Raw genomic sequence first — 18114 nt, 5'->3', positions numbered from 1 at the left:
AAAAAAAAAAAAAAATAAATAAATTCCTAAATAAAGAAAAAAAAATATTATTTCCATAAATACATTTCTTTATCTAAATAATAAAAAAAAACAATAAAAGTACACATTTTAGTATCGTCGCGTCCGTAACGACCCATCCTATAAAACTGTCCCACTAGTTAACCCCTTCAGTGAACACCGTAAAAAAAAAAAAAAAAAAAAAACGAGGCAGAAAACAACGCTTTATTATCATACCACCGAACAAAAACTGGAATAACACGCGATCAAAAAGACAGATCTAAATAACCATGGTACCGCTAAAAACGCCATCTTGTACCGCAAAAAACGAGCTGCCATACAGCATCATCAGCAAAAAAATAAAAGTTATAGTTTTCAGAATAAAGCGATGCAAAAATAACTATTTTTTCTATAAAATAGTTTTTATCGTATAAAAGCGCCAAAACATAAAAAAATGATATAAATGAGGTATCGCTGTAATCGTACTGACCTGAAGAATAAAACTGCTTTATCAATTTTACCAAACGTGGAACAGTATAAACGCCCCCCCCCAAAAGAAATTCATGAATAGCTGGTTTTTGGTCATTCTGTCTCACAAAAATCGGAATAAAAAGCGATCAAAAAATGTCACGTGCCCGAAAATGTTACCAATAAAAACGTCAAGTCGTCCCGCAAAAAACAAGACCTCACATGACTCTGTGGACCAAAATATGGAAAAATTATAGGTCTCAAAATGTGGAGACGCAAAAACTTTTTTGCTATAAAAAGCGTCTTTTAGTGTGTGACAGCTGCCAATCATAAAAATCCGCTATAAAAAATGCTATAAAAGTAAATCAAACCCCCCTTCATCACCCCCTTAGTTATGGAAAAATAATAAAATAAAAAAAAATGTATTTATTTCCATTTTCCCATTAGGATTAGGGCTAGGGTTATGACTAGGGCTAGGGTTAGGGTTAGGGCTAGGGTTAGGGTTGGGGATAGGGTTGAAGCTACAGTTAGGGTTGGGGCTAAAGTTAGGGCTAAAGTTAGGGTTAGGGTTGGGGCTAAAGTTAGGGTTGGGGCTAAAGTTAGGGTTAGGGCTAAAGTTAGGGTTAGGGTTGGGGCTAAAGTTAGGGTTGGGGCTAAAGTTAGGGTTAGGGTTGGGGCTAAAGTTAGGGTCAGGGTTTGGATTACATTTACGGTTGGGATTATGGTTGGGATTAGAGTTAGGGGTGTGTCAGGGTTAAGGGTGTCGTTAGGGTTACCGTTGGGATTAGGGTTAGGAGTGTGTTTGGATTGGGGTTTCAGTTAGAATTGGGGAGTTTCCACTGTTTAGGCACATCAGGGGCTCTCCAAACGCGACATGGCGTCCGATCTCAATTCAAGCCAATTCTGCGTTGAGAAAGTAAAACAGTGCTCCTTCCCTTCCGAGCTCTCCCGTGCGCCCAAACAGGGGTTTACCCCAACATATGGGGTATCATCGTACTTGGGACAAATTGGACAACAACTTTTGGGGTCCAAGTTCTCTTGTTACCCTTGGGGAAATAAAAATTTGGGGGGCTAAAAGTCATTTTTGTGGGGAAAAAAAAATATTTTTTATTTTCACGGCTGTGTTATAAACTGTAGTGAAACACTTGGGGGTTCAAAGTTCTCACAACACATCTAGATAAGTTCCTTGGGGGGTCTAGTTTCCAAAATGGTGTCACTTGTGGGGGGTTTCTACTGTTTAGGTGCATCAGGGGCTCTGCAAATGCAACGTGACGCCTGCAGACCAATCCATCTAAGTCTGCATTCCAAATGGCACTCCTTCCCTTCTGAGCTCTGCCATGTGCCCAAACGGTGGTTCCCCCCCACATATGGGGTATCAGCGTACTCAGGACAAATTGGACAACAACTTTTGGGTCCAATTTCTCCTGTTCCCCTTGGGAAAATACAAAACTCGGCCTAATAAATAACTTGTGTGGGAAAAGAAAAAGATTTTTTATTTTCACGGCTCTGCGTTATAAACTGTAGTGAAACATTTGGGGGTTCAAAGCTCTCAAAACACATCTAGATAAGTTCCTTAGGGAGTCTACTTTCCAAAATGGTGTCACTTGTGGGGGGTTTTAATGTTTAGGCACATCAGGGGCTCTCCAAACGCGACATGGTGTCCCATCTCAATTCCAGTCAATTTTGCATTGAAAAGTCAAATGGCGCTCCTTCCCTTCCGAGCTCTGCCATGCGCCCAAACAGTGGTTTACCCCCACATATGGGGTATCAGCGTACTCAGGACAAAGTGTACAACAACTTTTGGTGTCCATTTTCTCCTGTTACCCTTGGTAAAATAAAACAAATTGGAGCTGAAATAAATTTTGGGTGAAAAAGTTAAATGTTCATTTTTATTTAAACATTCCAAAAATTCCTGTGAAACACCTGAAGGGTTAATAAACTTCTTGAATGTGGTTTTGAGCACCTTGAGGGGTGGAGTTTTTAGAATGGTGTCACACTTGGGTATTTTCTATCATATAGACCCCTCAAAATGACTTCAAATGAGATGTGGTCCCTAAAAAAAAAATGGTGTTGTAAAAATGAGAAATTGCTGGTCAACTTTTAACCCTTATAACTCCCTAACAAAAAAAAATGTTGGTACCAAAATTTAGCTGATGTAAAGTAGACATGTGGGAAATGTTACCTATTAAGTATTTTGTGTGACATATCTCTGTGATTTAAGGGCATAAAAATTCAAAGTTGGAAAAATTGCGAAATTTTCAAAATTTTCACAAATAAACACAAGTTATATCGAAGAAACTTTACCACTATCATGAAGTACAATATGTCACGAGAAAACAGTGTCAGAATCGCCAAGATCCGTTGAAGCGTTCCAGAGTTATAACCTCACAAAGGGACAGTGGTCAGAATTGTAAAGATCTGCCCGGTCATTAACGTGCAAACCACCCTCGGGGCTTAAGGGGTTAAAATTAGATCCGGTATATCTCCCCAAAGTGGTATCGAGATTCCATAGGGCTCAGGATATAACCTTACCCTCTTTCTGTCCCAATCCTAACAAGAAAGAGGAGAGACTCCATTGCCTAGATGTCAGGAGATGTATCCTACAGTATTTAGAGATGACAAAATCCTGGAGGAAACAGAGGGCTTTATTTGTTACATTCCAGGGGTCAAGGAAGGGCTTTAAAGCCTCAAAACAAACTATCGCTAGATGTGTGAGAGAGGCCATTATTCTAGCGTATAGTAGTGCAGGCAGGGTAGTTCCACAGGGTCTGAAAGCCCATTCCACGAGGGCCATGGCGACATCGTGGGCGGAGAGAGCAGATGCTACCATCGACCAAATCTGTAAGGTGGCCACTTGGTCCTCTCAGTCTACATTTTTTAAACATTATAGGCTAGACCTATCTGCTACCTCTGATCTCACATTTGGGAGAAGAGTGTTAAAAGCAGTGATCCCACCCTAAAAGAGAAAACAAATCTCTGTAACTCTCTCGTGGTGCCGTCTGTTATGGTTCTCAATGGCAAGAGAACATAGCCCAGCATACATAGGAACTAGCTCTTGGAAGGATGGAAACTTAAACTGACCATGAACTAAACCTGCCGCACAACTAACAGTAGCCGGGTAGCGTAGCCTGCGTTTTATCCCTAGACGCCCAGCGCCGGCCGGAGGACTAACTAATCCTGGCAGAGGAAAATATAGTCCTGGCTCACCTCTAGAGAAATTTCCCCGAAAGGCAGACAGAGGCCCCCACATATATTGGCGGTGATTAAGATGAAAATGACAAACGTAGTATGAAAATAGGTTTAGCAAAATCGAGGTCCGCTTACTAGATAGCAGGAAGACAGAAAGGGTACTTTCATGGTCAGCTGAAAACCCTATCAATACACCATCCTGAAATTACTTTAAGACTCTAGTATTAACTCATAACATCAGAGTGGCAATTTCAGATCACAAGAGCTTTCCAGACACAGAAACGAAACTGCAGCTGTGAACTGGAACAAAATGCAAAAAACAAACAAGGACAAAAGTCCGACTTAGCTGGAAGTTGTCTGGTAGCAGGAACATGCACAGAAAGGCTTCTGATTACAATGTTGACCGGCATGGAAGTGACAGAGGAGCAAGGTTAAATAGCGACTCCCACATCCTGATGGGAACAGGTGAACAGAGGGGATGATGCACACAAGTTCAATTCCACCAGTGGCCACCGGGGGAGCCCAAAATCCAATTTCACAACAGCCGTCATGTATGATGGAAAAACACGGGTATTACTTTCCTGGTAATGTGTTTTTTCATGAGACATGACGGCACCCTTATATTCCCACCCTTTTGGTCACTTCATTAGTTGGGTGCATTATTAGCATTATTTGTATCATACACTCCCTGGGGTATCGGTGAATAGAACCGTATAGGATGTATTATTTATGTGTACACTAACCGGCGGAATTCCTCTCGTACTCTGTAAAACAACTGATGTGGAGAGAGGAGCCGCCCCTTTTATCTTGAAGGTTTCCTGTCCTTGAAGGGCGGATCCCCTCTCTCGTGGTGCCGTCATGTCTCATGAAAAAACACATTACCAGGTATGTAACACCCGTGTGTGTGTGTGTGTGTGTGTGTGTGTGTGTGTGTGTGCGTGTGTGTGTATGTATGTATATGTATATATATATATATATATATATATATATATATATATATATATATATATATATATATATAGGATCATTGGTTTGGAAAGCTCTGCACCACGATTGCGGGGTAATATTTGATGCTGTTCCTATTTTGTTCTCTCTCTCTCTCTCTATATATATATATAGTACAGACCAAAAGTATTTAAAGATTTTTCTGTATTTTCATGACTATGAAAATTGTAAATTCACACTGAAGGCATCAAAACTATGAATTAACACATGTGGAATTATATACTTAATTTCAGGTGCTTCACACTCTTTTGTTATGTCTTATATTCTAGGTTCTTCAAAGTAGCCACCTTTTGCTTTGATGACTGCTTTGCACACTCTTGGCATTCTCTTGATGAGCTTCAAGAGGTAGTCACCGTGAATGGTTTTCACTTAACAGGTGTGCCCTGTCAGGTTTAATAAGTGGGATTTCTTGCCTTATAAATGGCAGTTGTGTTGTGCAGAAGTCTGGTGGATACACAGCTGATAGTCCTACTGAATAGACTGTTAGAATTTGTATTATGGCAAGAAAAAAGTAGTTAAGTAAAGAAAAACGACCGGCCATCATTACTTTAAGAAATGAAGGTCAGTCAGTCGGAAAAATTGGGAAAACTTTGAAAGTGTCCCCAAGTGCAGTGGCAAAAACCATCAAGCGCTACAAAGAAACTGGCTCACATGAGGACCTCCCCAGGAAAGGAAGACCAAGAGTCACCTCTGCTTCTGAGGATAAGTTTATCCGAGTCACCACCCTCAGAAATTGAAATCGTTAACAGCAGCTCAGATTAGAGACCAGGTCAATGCCACACAGAGTTCTAGCAGCAGACACATTTCTACAACAACTGTTAAGAAGAGACTTTGTGCAGCAAGCCTTCGTAGTAAAATAGCTGCTAGGAAACCACTGCTAAGGACAGGAAACAAGCAGAAGAGACTTGTTTGGGCTAAAGAACACAAGGAATGGACATTAGACCAGTGGAAATCTGTGCTTTGGTCTGATGAGTCCAAATTTGAGATCTTTGGTTCCAACCACCGTGTCTTTGTGCGATGCAGAAAAGGTGAACGGATGGACTCTACATGCCTGGCTCCCACCGTGAAGCATGGAGGAGGAGGTGTGATGGTGTGGGGGTGCTTTGCTGGTGACACTGTTGGGGATTTATTCAAAATTGAAGGCATACTGAACCAGCATGGCTACCACAGCATCTTGCAGCGGCATGCTATTCCATCCGGTTTGCATTTAGTTGGACCATCATTTATTTTTCAACAGGACAATGACCCCAAACACACCTCCAGGCTGTGTAAGGGCTGTTTGACCAAGAAGGAGAGTGATGGGGTGCTACGCCAGATGACCTGTCCTCCACATTCACCAGACCTGAATCCAATCGAGATGGTGTGGGGTGAGCTGGACCAAAGAGTAAAGGCAAAAGGGCCAACAAGTGCTAAGCATCTCTGGGAACTCCTTCAAGATTGTTTTGAAGACCATTCCCAGTGACTACCTCTTGAAGCTCATCGAGAGAATGCCAAGAGTGTGCAAAGCAGTCATCAAAGCAAAAGGTGGCTACTTTGAAGAACCTAGAATATAAGACATATTTTCAGTTGTTTCACACTTTTTTGTTAAGTATATAATTCCACATGTGTTAATTCATAGTTTTGATGCCTTCAGTGTGAATGCACAATTTTCATAGTCATGAAAATACAGAAAAATCTTTAAATGAGAAGGTGTGTCCAAACTTTTGGTCTGTACTGTATATTATATATAAAAAATATATTTATATTTATTACAGTGTGTACGGAAAATATTCAGACCCCTTTAAATTTTTCACTCTTTGTTTCATTTCAGCCATTTGGTAAATTCAAAAAAGTTCATTTATTTCTCATTAACGTACACTCTGTTTCTTTTTTTTTTCTCTCTTCTCACTGACACTGGGCGATGTTTCCTCATTATTGCTACTCATGATTTGATTATTAGTTAGCACATGACAAGATGTGGTTTGGTGTTTTTTAAGAGGAAGAAGGAGGAAGAGGGGGGAGGAAGAGGATATTTCATAGCCAAGAGATGGTCAGAATTCCTATTCAATTTGACGACCTCTTCATGAAAATCAGCATACGGCAGCGCTTAGTTCGCGAGATAGATGTGTGTCCTATTGGTGCGATCAGCATTGACTATACATTTATGTAAGATTCTGTCGAAATGAAAAATATGTGCGAGATAGGAAAATCCATTTATGTTAAAGTGGTTGTCCGGACTTCGTATGCTCTCAGTATACTCTGGTGTCAGAGACAAGAGCAAGTGGTCAAATATGAAATTCGCATACTTCCAGCAACATTACAAGTACACGGGTCATTACAGGTTGCAACTGGAAAAAACAGCACTCAAAACATGTGTCTCACCTGTTAAAGGAGCAGCACTGTGAATAACTTGCCTGATCTGCTCACTCAGCCAATGAACATGGCTAAAGGGAAAAAAATGCTCTCCTTGACTCAGTGAGCACAACGGTCTTTGAGCAGTGTTTCTTCAGGCAGCAACCTTTACGTGACTAGAACGGGTTTCAGTTTGAAATATGTGATGGCAGCCATATTTATGAGATTCTTGTTAAACCCCTTTATGAAAGTTCAAATAAAAACCAAAAACATATATTCACCATTTATGAATAATGAAATGATGACACTCGTTATAACTATTTCCCCATTCACTGCTTATTAAACTAGTCTGTATATCAGCAATCATTGTATTCCATACACCTATATAAAAGTCCATTTCAGTAAAATGACAATTTGTAGAAAATGCAATCCTTCCCTACGGAATCCATCCAGAGTGAACTGCTCTGTACTTAAAATAATATGTAACTGTGATTGTGCAGAATGATTGTAGAGACCGTGTGAAGCACTGAAGACGAGTCTCATAGGGGTATCTTGAAAAGAAGCTCAAAATGTTTCATTGCATTTTTTTTTTACAGAACAAATGCATTATACAGAGTAAAATAAGAAGTCATTCTGAACGTGACACTAGATATTTTAGGTTTAATATTCTCTATACTATGAAGGGGGCTTAAAACTGAGTTTTTAAATCAAGTGAAACAATATAATATGCCTGGTGCCAGATCTATAAAGTCACAATAAATTAAATGAATTTTGAGTAATGGGAAAAAAATACAAGAAAGTCCTAGTGAAATTAAACCTTTGTACTAAAGGTTTGAGCTGTGCAATGTTCGATATTATTACCTACCTTTGAGAAAAAGACAGTGGGTCACTGCATCGAGAGCATATACTGGTTGCCAGGGAAATGCTACTTTATAGGGTGACGGGAGACTAAACTGGCAAACTGCTTGCCGTTCTGCAGTATCTAGTAGTTTTACCATACCGCTGCGGTGGAATAGGAGAACCTAGCAAAAAAACAGAAAGCTTATCAACTCAGCTATTGCAATATATTACACACAAGATGTATAAAATACTGCCGTCATAATATATTGATATATAATTATTTATTGTAGCTTATCTGATATGCCATGATCCAGAAACCCCCATCACTTCTGTCGTTCCCCCCAATAAGGATCATAGTCGTTTTTCTCTATTTGACACATACACACATACATATACACACAGAAGGACCATTTTCATAGAAAGCAAATCAGGATGTACTTTATACGAACTCATACATGAGGAGAATACAGACTGTAGTCAGTTGTCGGCCCTGAGAAGTTTTGGACCCAGGCCCTCATTGCTGCAAGGTCTCGTGTTAACTAATGACAACTCACGGTGTCCCTCCAAACACAACCAGAATGCACTTAATTTCTTTACGACTGGACAGTTTTCCATTTTTCCACCCCTTCTTCCAAGAGTCATAACTTTTTTTTAAAGCCATATATATGCCGGCTTGTTGTTTTGCAGGACATGTTGTCACTTTGAATGAAACCATTTATTTTATTGTGTAACAACTAAAAATAGGTCTTTTTTTTCTGTTGATGGTTGTGATGGTTTTTTGCTCACCTACTGGACTTACTGTATTTATTTATACAATTTATGATTTTTTTCATGACTTATTACATTTTTTGGGGAGATGTAAATCTGGTATTTTGATTTTCTTTTTTTTACTTTGGCATTTAATGTATGATTTAAATAATTATATATTTTGATAGCTCTGACTTGTAAGGGAACGTCAATGGCAAATACATTTAATTTCATTTTTCTTCTTGTATTAGGATGCATGAAATCCATATAGTAAAGATGTTAGCAACACAGACGCAAAGTACTGATGAGACAACCAATCACAACCTACTAATTCATGGAGTGGGTGATTGCACAAAAGCGGTTTGTATAGGGCATTGGTCACACACTGGTAATGCAGAGTATATGTTTTACAGCCTATTACAGGCTGCCAAGCACTATCTAAGGGCATCCCATGAGATCTGAAACCCTAGTTTACAAGGCCAAAAATGCTGGGCCTGGCTGCACCCTAAAAAATGAAATGCAAAAAATAGATATATACATAATATATGAGGCATTGGCCCATATGCTGACCAAGATATAAGCTCGCAATCCGCGTCAAGAGGCCTCAAACTTGAGAGTCCTAACAGTAAACTTAAAAGCAAAGCCACAAAAAGAGGAATAAAAATCCTCCAAAAATTCAGTATTTTGCATCTGTGTTGCCACCATCTTTACTACATGGGTTTGCCGCATCCTGAGAGAGTGCATTAGTTCTCAGTCCAGGGCACTGCTGCCCTTTTTGCTATATTAATTCTATAATTTTGAACTGCAGAAATGGCTGAGGGTTAGGGCTCATTCTCATATGCGAGAAACTCAGATGAGTCTCGCACGTCAATACCCGGCACTCAGGAGCGGAGCGTGCGGCTGCATGTATTCCTATGATCTGAGTGCCGGGTGCAGTGCCGGGTATTGACCTGCGAGACTCATCCGATTTTCTCACATGTGAGTATGAGCCCTTAGAGGATGAGTGAGCCGAGAGTGAATTTTAACCCTTTCGCCACCTTGGGTTTTTCTATTTTTGAATTTTCGCTTTTTATTTTTCCGGCAATATGGCCCTGTGAGGGCTTGTTTTTTGCAGCATAATTTGTACTTTTGAATGACAATATTCGTTTTACCATAAAGTGTACTGGAATATGGGCAAAAAATTAAAACTGCGGTGAAATTGCAAAACAAAAGTGCAATGCCACAATTTTTTTTTTTTTTTTAACCATGTTCACTAAATGCTAAAACTGACCTGCCATTGTGATTCTCCATATCGTTACGAGGGGCGAAAAAAAAATCCAAAGTTTGTATTAAAAAAAAAAAAAAAAATTGTGCAATTTCCCGAGACCTGTAGCGTCTCCACGTTTTGTGATCTGGGGCTGGGTGAGGGTTTATTTTTTGCCTCCTGAGCTGATGTCCTCCTGAAATACCATGACCTAGGGCACAAGCTCAGCTTTCTGACACTGAGCACTACAATGCGACCCACAATCCTTTGGTAATCTTAGGATTTAAAAATGCTTTACACATAGTCAAGGCACCTAGTGCCAGAGGCAGAATAACAACTCAAAGACATCTTTGAACCTCCACCATTCTTGATTGTAGGTACTGTGTTCTTTCATTTGTAGGCATCATTCCGTTTTCAGTAAACTGTAGAAAGATATAATTTAAGAAATAGCTCTATCTTTGTCTCATCTGTCCACAAGACGCTTTCCCATAAGGATTTTGGCAAACTGCAGTCTAGCTTTTTTTTGTCTCTGCATCAGCATAATTTCATTCAACTGTCGACGGGTAGCTTGCGCTGACACTGATGCACCCTGAGCCTGCAGAATAACTTGAATTTCTTTGGAACTTGATTGGGGCTGCTTCTCCACCATCCGGACTATCCTGCGTTACAATCTTTCTTCAATTTTTTTCTACTGTCCACATCCAGGGAGATTAATTATAGTGCCATGGTTTATAAACTTTTTGATTATGTTGTGCATAGTGGACAAAGGAACATCAAGATCTCTGGTGATGATCTTGTAACCTTGAGATTGTTGATATTGTTCAACAATTTTGGTTCTCAACTCCTCAGACAGTTCTTTTCTCCTCTTTCGGTTTTCCATGCTTAGTGTGCCACACACAGACACACAATGCAAAGATTGTGTCAACTTATCTCCTTTTTATCTGGTTTCAGATATGATTTGCATATTGCCCACACCTGTTACTTGCCACAGGTGAGTTTGAACGAATATCACCTACCTGAATCAAAGCTGTTTACCCACAATTTCTGAGAGGTGCAAACATTTTTGTCCGGACCATTTTTTGTGATACTATGTTCAATTTGCATTTTTTATCTGTTTTTTTTTTTTTTTTGGGGGGTGGTGTTGTTCCAATACAAACAAAGGAAATAAATATGTGTATAACAAAACATGTGTAATTGCAGTAATTCTCTGGCAGAAATACTTCATTTTTTGAAACAATTTTAAGAGTCTCTTAACTGCAGGATTTCTGAAGAGGAAACAAGCTGGTATGTACCATATGTGTATTGAGTCAACTTCTCCCCTTTTTATCTTGGTTCAGGTGTGATTTTCATATTGTCCACACCTGTCACTTTCCACAGGTAAGTTTAAACACGCATCACATGCTTGAAACAAAGTTGTTTACTCACAATTTTGGAAAGGTGCCAATAATTTTGTAAGGCCCATTTTCTAGTTTTGTGTGAAATGATTTCTAATTTGCCTTTTTTTTTTCTCTGTTTGTTTGTGTTGTTCTAATACACAAATGGAAATAAACAAGTGTATAACAAAACGTGTAATTGCAATAATTTTCTGGGAGAATTACTTCATTTTCTGGAACAATTTGAAAGGCGCCACCACTTTTGGCCATGACTGTTCACATGTCAGAGTAGCTTGTCTGCATTGCTGTACCTCCTATACACAATGAGACCACAGGCACTGACATGTGAAGCTGGTAAATATAAGACGACTTGTATGCCAGAGGATACAATTAAGGTAGGAAAGCACAGGGACTTGACATTTAGATACTGATTGAAGAACGGACATGAATCGGAGAAAAAGGTAATAACACAAGAAAATGACATTCAAGATTACAAAGCATAAAGATAAATCTGAATATTTACTGTATATATTCGACTATAAGCCGCGTTTTTCAGCACATTTTTTGTGATGAAAAAGCCCCCCTCGGCTTATACTCGAGTGAGGGTCCCAGAAGACGGAGGGGGAGCGGCAGCGTGGGTCACAGGAGGTAGGAGCCGGCTGCTGCGACTAAAGCCTGTGCCCGATGCTAAAGAGAAATGAATATTCATTGTGCTTGCAGTGAATATTCATGTCTCTTTAGCAGTGGGTGCACGTGATCGCCCCACCTGCTGGCATCGGAAGACACTGCGAGGGAGGGCAGGGATGGCAAGTAGGATGTTTTGTTTGTTTTTTTATATTTTTCTGATGGGGCCATGCATACCAGGATAGGGATGAGGAGCCATGTATACCAGGATAGTGATGAGGAGTCATGCTTACCAGGATAGGGATGAGGAGCCATGCATACCAGGATGGGGATGATGAGCCATGCATACCAGGATAGGGATGAGGAGCCATGCATACCAGGATAGGGATGAGGAGCCATGCATACCAGGATAGGGATGAGGAGCCATACATACCAGGATGGGGATGAAGAGCCCTGCATACCAGGATAGGGATGAGGAGGCCATGCATACCAGGCTTATACTCGAGTCAATAAGTTTTCCCAGTTTTATGTGGTAAAATTAGGTGCCTTATACTCGGGTTGGCTTATACTCGAGTATATACGGTACTGAAGTACAGAGTAGCACAGATATGATTGTGACATGAGGGGAAACATGGGGGAGTATACAGAAACTACGTTAACGGGGGCAATGAGAAGTTTTAGTGGTAATAAACGAAAACTCACACGATTAGGAAGTGAGGACACCGGGACCACTGCACTTATCAGGTCATCTAACGAGCCAGAGCTATACAAATGAAGAAAGACAATGTCATTTATTGTATTACCTGCACAGGTATATTGTACACCCCCAGACTACAGTCCAGAATAACAGCTAAATTACTGATAGAAAAACTATTGTTTTGTCTTTTTTACTTAATGTTATTATGGGCAAACCCTAAGTAATGTACAATATCACATGTATTGTTCATTAAAAGGCAATTATAAATTAGTTAAAAATTATAATTATAAATGAGTTAAAAGCAACCAAGCAATCATTAAAAATGGCAGACACGGTAATGCAGCTATTGACAGGAGGTGCAACCATAGATAAAGGGTAAGTCATTGGACTAATTCTGTCATCAGGAACAGTCATGTGTAGTCAAAGCCAACTACTGGCACCCAGTGAAATTAATATTTATAGACCAAAACATTAGTCTAGGACTCACCTGTCATGGATCAGAACAATGCTGGACTCCTTTCCCCCAGCTGCAGTCACAAGGTACAGGGACTTATCAGTACACCACACCATGACCCTGGCTCTTGGTATAGCTAGAGGACCTACATTAGAAGGTAGGTGCTCCAAGAAATAAAGACTGCCCATAGATTTTCCCTCTGGCAGGACAACAACACCTAATGGGAATCCTTAAAAAGAGGAAAGAGGTTGTCATTAAATTTCTATGGAAATATGGGCCACAAAGAAATATGCCAGAGACAAACACAACCACTCACCAGACTGTTTCATGTCCCAAACCGTAATTGTTTCATCTTCAAGGCCAAAAGCCAAGTATGAGGAGCAAGAACTAATGGCTGAGACTTTTATAGGAGCTGCACACGGCCACACCACATCAGGTTTTATGTCTGCATCTAAAAAGTATATAATTAATTCTGGTCGGATAATGAAAAGTAATGATCCTATACAGATAGCCACAGCAAAAATATCTGTATGCAGTGTACGTTTTATTTAACATTGTGGACAGTGGGAGATGTACGTTGCTTATTGTTATACCTTGGCATCATTGTTACTGTTGGCCCACCAGTGACAGATTCTGGGGGCCCACTGTTTAGTTACTTGCAATATTACCTGACTCTTGTTCACAAATTAGACTTATCTATATAATAAGCTGGGAAGATGTGAGCTGCTGCCCTGGTCTGTACATGTGGCAATAAAAGTACTGCGCCAAAACCTGCAGGTAGGTGACTGGGTGGCCCACTCCTGCACATGGGCCTTCCAGGGAATTCACCAGTTTCCCAGTAGGCCAGTCCGAGTCTGAGTGGCTTACATTGGCGCTTTCAGTCATATTGGGTGGGGACACGCCAGACATGGTAAACACTGGCATCAGTCCACTTGGCTTGACGTGGCCTGCTAATGGATACATTTTATTAAATTGCTAACAAAAAAACCCAAAACTGTATACTTAGTAGAATATTTACATCCAGCCCGTGATACTGATGGCTGGGCACATGTACAAACACTTGTCATAGCAAAGTGATACATGAGATTTAGTTGTTAGGTCTATGGTTCTGTGTAAACTGACTGTTACATTTTCTTATCTTCTGACGCCCGTTGGATGTGGTGAGATTTCTGGCACCTCTTTACCTATATTTACCTCTCCGTGGTTAGAAGCAATTTAAGCTATGTTGTTCAGGAATATCTGGACATGTGTAATTATTTCCATTATTTTTCTCTTTCCTCCCATGTTTGTCTCTGTGTACAATGTGCTGTCACTCCGGTATATACTTTGTATTAGGTATACATTTTCTAACAAGCGGGCATTCTGGCGTTTTAGGTTCACATGCTCATGGAAAGGAGGGAATATTAATTTCTCTTTCCAATAGCGAGCACAGTGTTAGCCGCAGCAGCCGGCTTCTTGCACCTACCGGGCTTTCACGTGTGCCGCTACTTAAGGCAATGAATATTCACTGAATTCCACTCCCATAGGCGTAGAATGCAATGAATATTCCTTCCCTTTAGTAGCAGCACACGTGAAAGCACAGCAGCTGCAGGAACCTGGGGGCTGCGGCTAACACTGTGCTCGCTATTAGAAGCATAGTCTCGGCGTGGAGAACAGCGAATATTCCGGCAGCTGTCCTCGGCAGTTTTTTTTCTGCAGGGGGCCATTCATGCCAGGATAAGGATGGGGCCATGCATACCAGATGGAGATGGGATCCCTGCCTACCAGGATAAGGATGGGGCCATGCATACCAGATGGAGATGGGATCCCTGCCTACCAGGATAAGGATGGGGCCATGCATACCAGATGGAGATGGGATCCCTGCCTACCAGGGTAAGGATGGGGCCATGCATACCAGATGGAGATGGGATCCCTGCCTACCAGGATAAGGATGGGGCCATGCATACCAGATGGAGATGGGATCCCTGCCTACCAGGATAAGGATGGGGCCATGCATACCAGATGGAGATGGGATCCCTGCCTACCAGGATAAGGATGGGGCCATGCATACCAGATGGAGATGGGATCCCTGCCTACCAGGGTAAGGATGGGGCCATGCATACCAGATGGAGATGGGATCCCTGCCTACCAGGATAAGGATGGGGCCATGCATACCAGATGGAGATGGGATCCCTGCCTACCAGGATAAGGATGGGGCCATGCATACCAGATGGAGATGGGATCCCTGCCTACCAGGATAAGGATGGGGCCATGCATACCAGATGGAGATGGGATCCCTGCCTACCAGGGTAAGGATGGGGCCATGCATACCAGATGGAGATGGGATCCCTGCCTACCAGGGTAAGGATGGGGCCATGCATACCAGATGGAGATGGGATCCCTGCCTACCAGGGTAAGGATGGGGCCATGCATACCAGATGGAGATGGGATCCCTGCCTACCAGGGTAAGGATGGGGCCATGCATACCAGATGGAGATGGGATCCCTGCCTACCAGGGTAAGGATGGGGCCATGCATGCCAGTATGGAGATGGGTGCCCTGCATACCAGGACTGAGATTGGGTCCCTGTATACATGGATAAGGATTGGGGCCATGCATACCAGGACTGAGATTGGGTCCCTGTATACATGGATAAGGATTGGGGCCATGCATACCAGGACTGAGATTGGGTCCCTGCATACAAGGGTAAGGATTGGGGCCATGCATACCACGATAAGGATGGGGCCATGTATACCAGGATGGAGAAGGGGTCCCTGCATATCAGGATAGGGATTGGGGCCATGCATGCCAGTATGGAGATGGGTGCCCTGCATACCAGGACTGAGATTGGGTCCCTGTATACAAGGATAAGGATTGGGGCCATGCATACCATAATGGGGATGGGGGCCAATCATACCAGGATAGGGATGAGGAGCCATGCATACCAGGATAAGGATCGATCCCTGCATACCAGGATGGGGATGGGGCCATGTATACCAGGACAGAGATGGTGGACCTGCATACCAGGATGGGGGATATTAAGTATAGAATGGACCACATTTGCTTAACATTTTTTTTCTCATTTCCTCCTCTAAAACCTATGGTCCAATGCATCTTATAGTCCAAAAATCTGGTATCCTAAAATGATATAATTAAAAAAACATCAGCTCCCTCACAGCTTCATTGAAGGAAAAATAAAGAAGGTATGAGTCAGAGAAAATGGTGACGAAAAAAAACTTTTCACTTTTTTTTTTAATTACTAAATTAGAAAAAAAAACCTCTAAATTTGGTATATTGTGCTGACCTATAAAAATAAAACGATTGTGTAAATGCATTTTTTTTCACTACACTGAACTTTTTTCATGATTTCAGTACATTATATGAATGATGTCTTTCAAAAGTACAACTTGTCCTGAAAAATACAAACCTTTTATACCTCAATGTCTATGGAATAAAAATTGGTTGCATCCTTAAGGAGTTACTTTTTTCTAGTTATGGCAATTTTTTTAATAGCACAATGGTTTAGACATATCACTGCATTGTTATATTTTGAAAAAACTGTTGGAATTAGATCTTTTATTTTACTTATTATATACACAGAAACCCCTAATTTATTTAGCACATTTACAGCATGTACCTGCTTTGTCCTTAGTCTGTTTGCCCAGTAGGTAGAAGAGATGATTGTGGCATGAATCCCAGTGCACAATTACAGCATTAGGTTCGGCTACAACAAGAAACATTAGGAGCAGATAATAATCACTGTATTATCCCAATATATTGAAAAGAATGGTAGATTTAGGTCATGCCGCCATCTAGTGGACATGAGTAGTGTTACACACCAAAACCATACAGTCATGGCAAAAAGGTTCTAGACCAGTGTTTCTCAACTCCAGTCCTCAAGACCCCACAACAGGTCATGTTTTCAGGATTTCCTTAGTATTGCACAGGTGATAATTTCATCACCTGCTCAAGCATTAATTCCATCGCCTATGCAATACTAAGGAAATCCAGAAAACATGACCTGCTGTGGGGTCTTGAGGACTGGAGTTGAGAAACACTGTTCTAGACTGACACACATTTTGATTTCCATTTTTTTAAAATCTTTTAGGCAGATGTTTCTATTGTCACTGAAGTACAATTATCAGCATATCATAAGTTTTTACTTTTATTGACAAACACATCAAATTTATATAAAGACCCAATATTTACAGGGTTATCCCTTACTTTTCCAGACTTCAGCAATTCACCCTGATGGCTTAATATCATCTTCTGAGTTCCACGGACAGGAAACTCCCCAGATCCCATTACCATTAAGAACCTTTCCAAAAAACTGAGTGGAAAAGCAAAAACACATAAAATGTGATCATCTCCTAGCCCTGATTAGACAAGAATGGGCGGTCATCACTCAGGATCTGGCCCAGAAGTTGATATTCAGCATTAGAGATGGGAGAATGGATCTGATGGATTCCAGTCCATCGGCAGCTCAGTAATCTGTGACCGCAGGACGGGAGCTCTGCAAATCTCCTTACCACCCGTCCAGAGGTCACTGATTACGGACATGGCTGATGTACCAGAGTCCTGCAAATCCATTCTTCCATCTCTATGCAACATGCCAGGGCAAAATGGAGAAGTCTTGAAAAATAAGGGTCAACGCTGAAAAAAAATAAATAAATAAATAAAAATCGGTCTTTGCATAAACTTTATGTATTTGTCAAATAACAAACTAACTAATGATCAATCCCTACCACCCGCCCCCAATCCCCGAGGTCTACCCCAATCTTCACATATTGAATAAAACATTTTACCACTTTAGCATTATTATATTCAATGAGACCTAATTGTCCCACACTTATATCTAATATTTAGAGTTGGTGTGAATGGATTCCAGGATTCTACCCAACATCCCCATCGGTAATCGGTGGCTGCTGGACAGGAGCCTGGAGAACCCACCCTACCTCCAGGCATTCACAACTTTTCTTTTGATTGGTTGGCCTGATATGACGTCACATGTCCACCACGCCACAACAATGACGTTGAACCAGGCCGGCTAATCAAAAGAAGAGCAGCAGATGTCATTAGTCTAGAGACGGTTCTCAAGGCTCCAGTCAGCTACATATTGCAGACGTGGCTAATGGCCGGTTCCTGAGAACCGATTCACACCAACTCTA

The 18114-nt window shown here is 41.1% G+C and overlaps 1 protein-coding gene across 2 annotated transcripts in view; it reads right to left on the bottom strand.

Moving 5' to 3' along the window:
* The window catches only part of WDR93 (WD repeat domain 93), a 114829-nt gene that overhangs the window by 15721 nt on the left and 80994 nt on the right, over positions 1-18114 (bottom strand). For both annotated transcript variants that reach the window (XM_077263493.1, XM_077263492.1), the window contains exons 10-14: positions 16584-16670; positions 13285-13419; positions 13002-13197; positions 12520-12580; positions 7856-8012 (exon numbers count right to left, since the gene is read on the bottom strand). In XM_077263493.1, coding sequence (XP_077119608.1) covers positions 7856-8012; positions 12520-12580; positions 13002-13197; positions 13285-13419; positions 16584-16670 — 636 coding nt within the window. The remainder of the gene's footprint in view (positions 1-7855; positions 8013-12519; positions 12581-13001; positions 13198-13284; positions 13420-16583; positions 16671-18114) is intronic.

This window comes from Ranitomeya variabilis, chromosome 5 (assembly GCF_051348905.1).
Source record: "Ranitomeya variabilis isolate aRanVar5 chromosome 5, aRanVar5.hap1, whole genome shotgun sequence".
NCBI classification, from domain to species: domain Eukaryota; kingdom Metazoa; phylum Chordata; class Amphibia; order Anura; family Dendrobatidae; genus Ranitomeya; species Ranitomeya variabilis.
The sequence above is the reverse complement of the archived record's forward strand: the minus strand, read 5'-3'. Positions and strand labels throughout refer to the sequence as shown.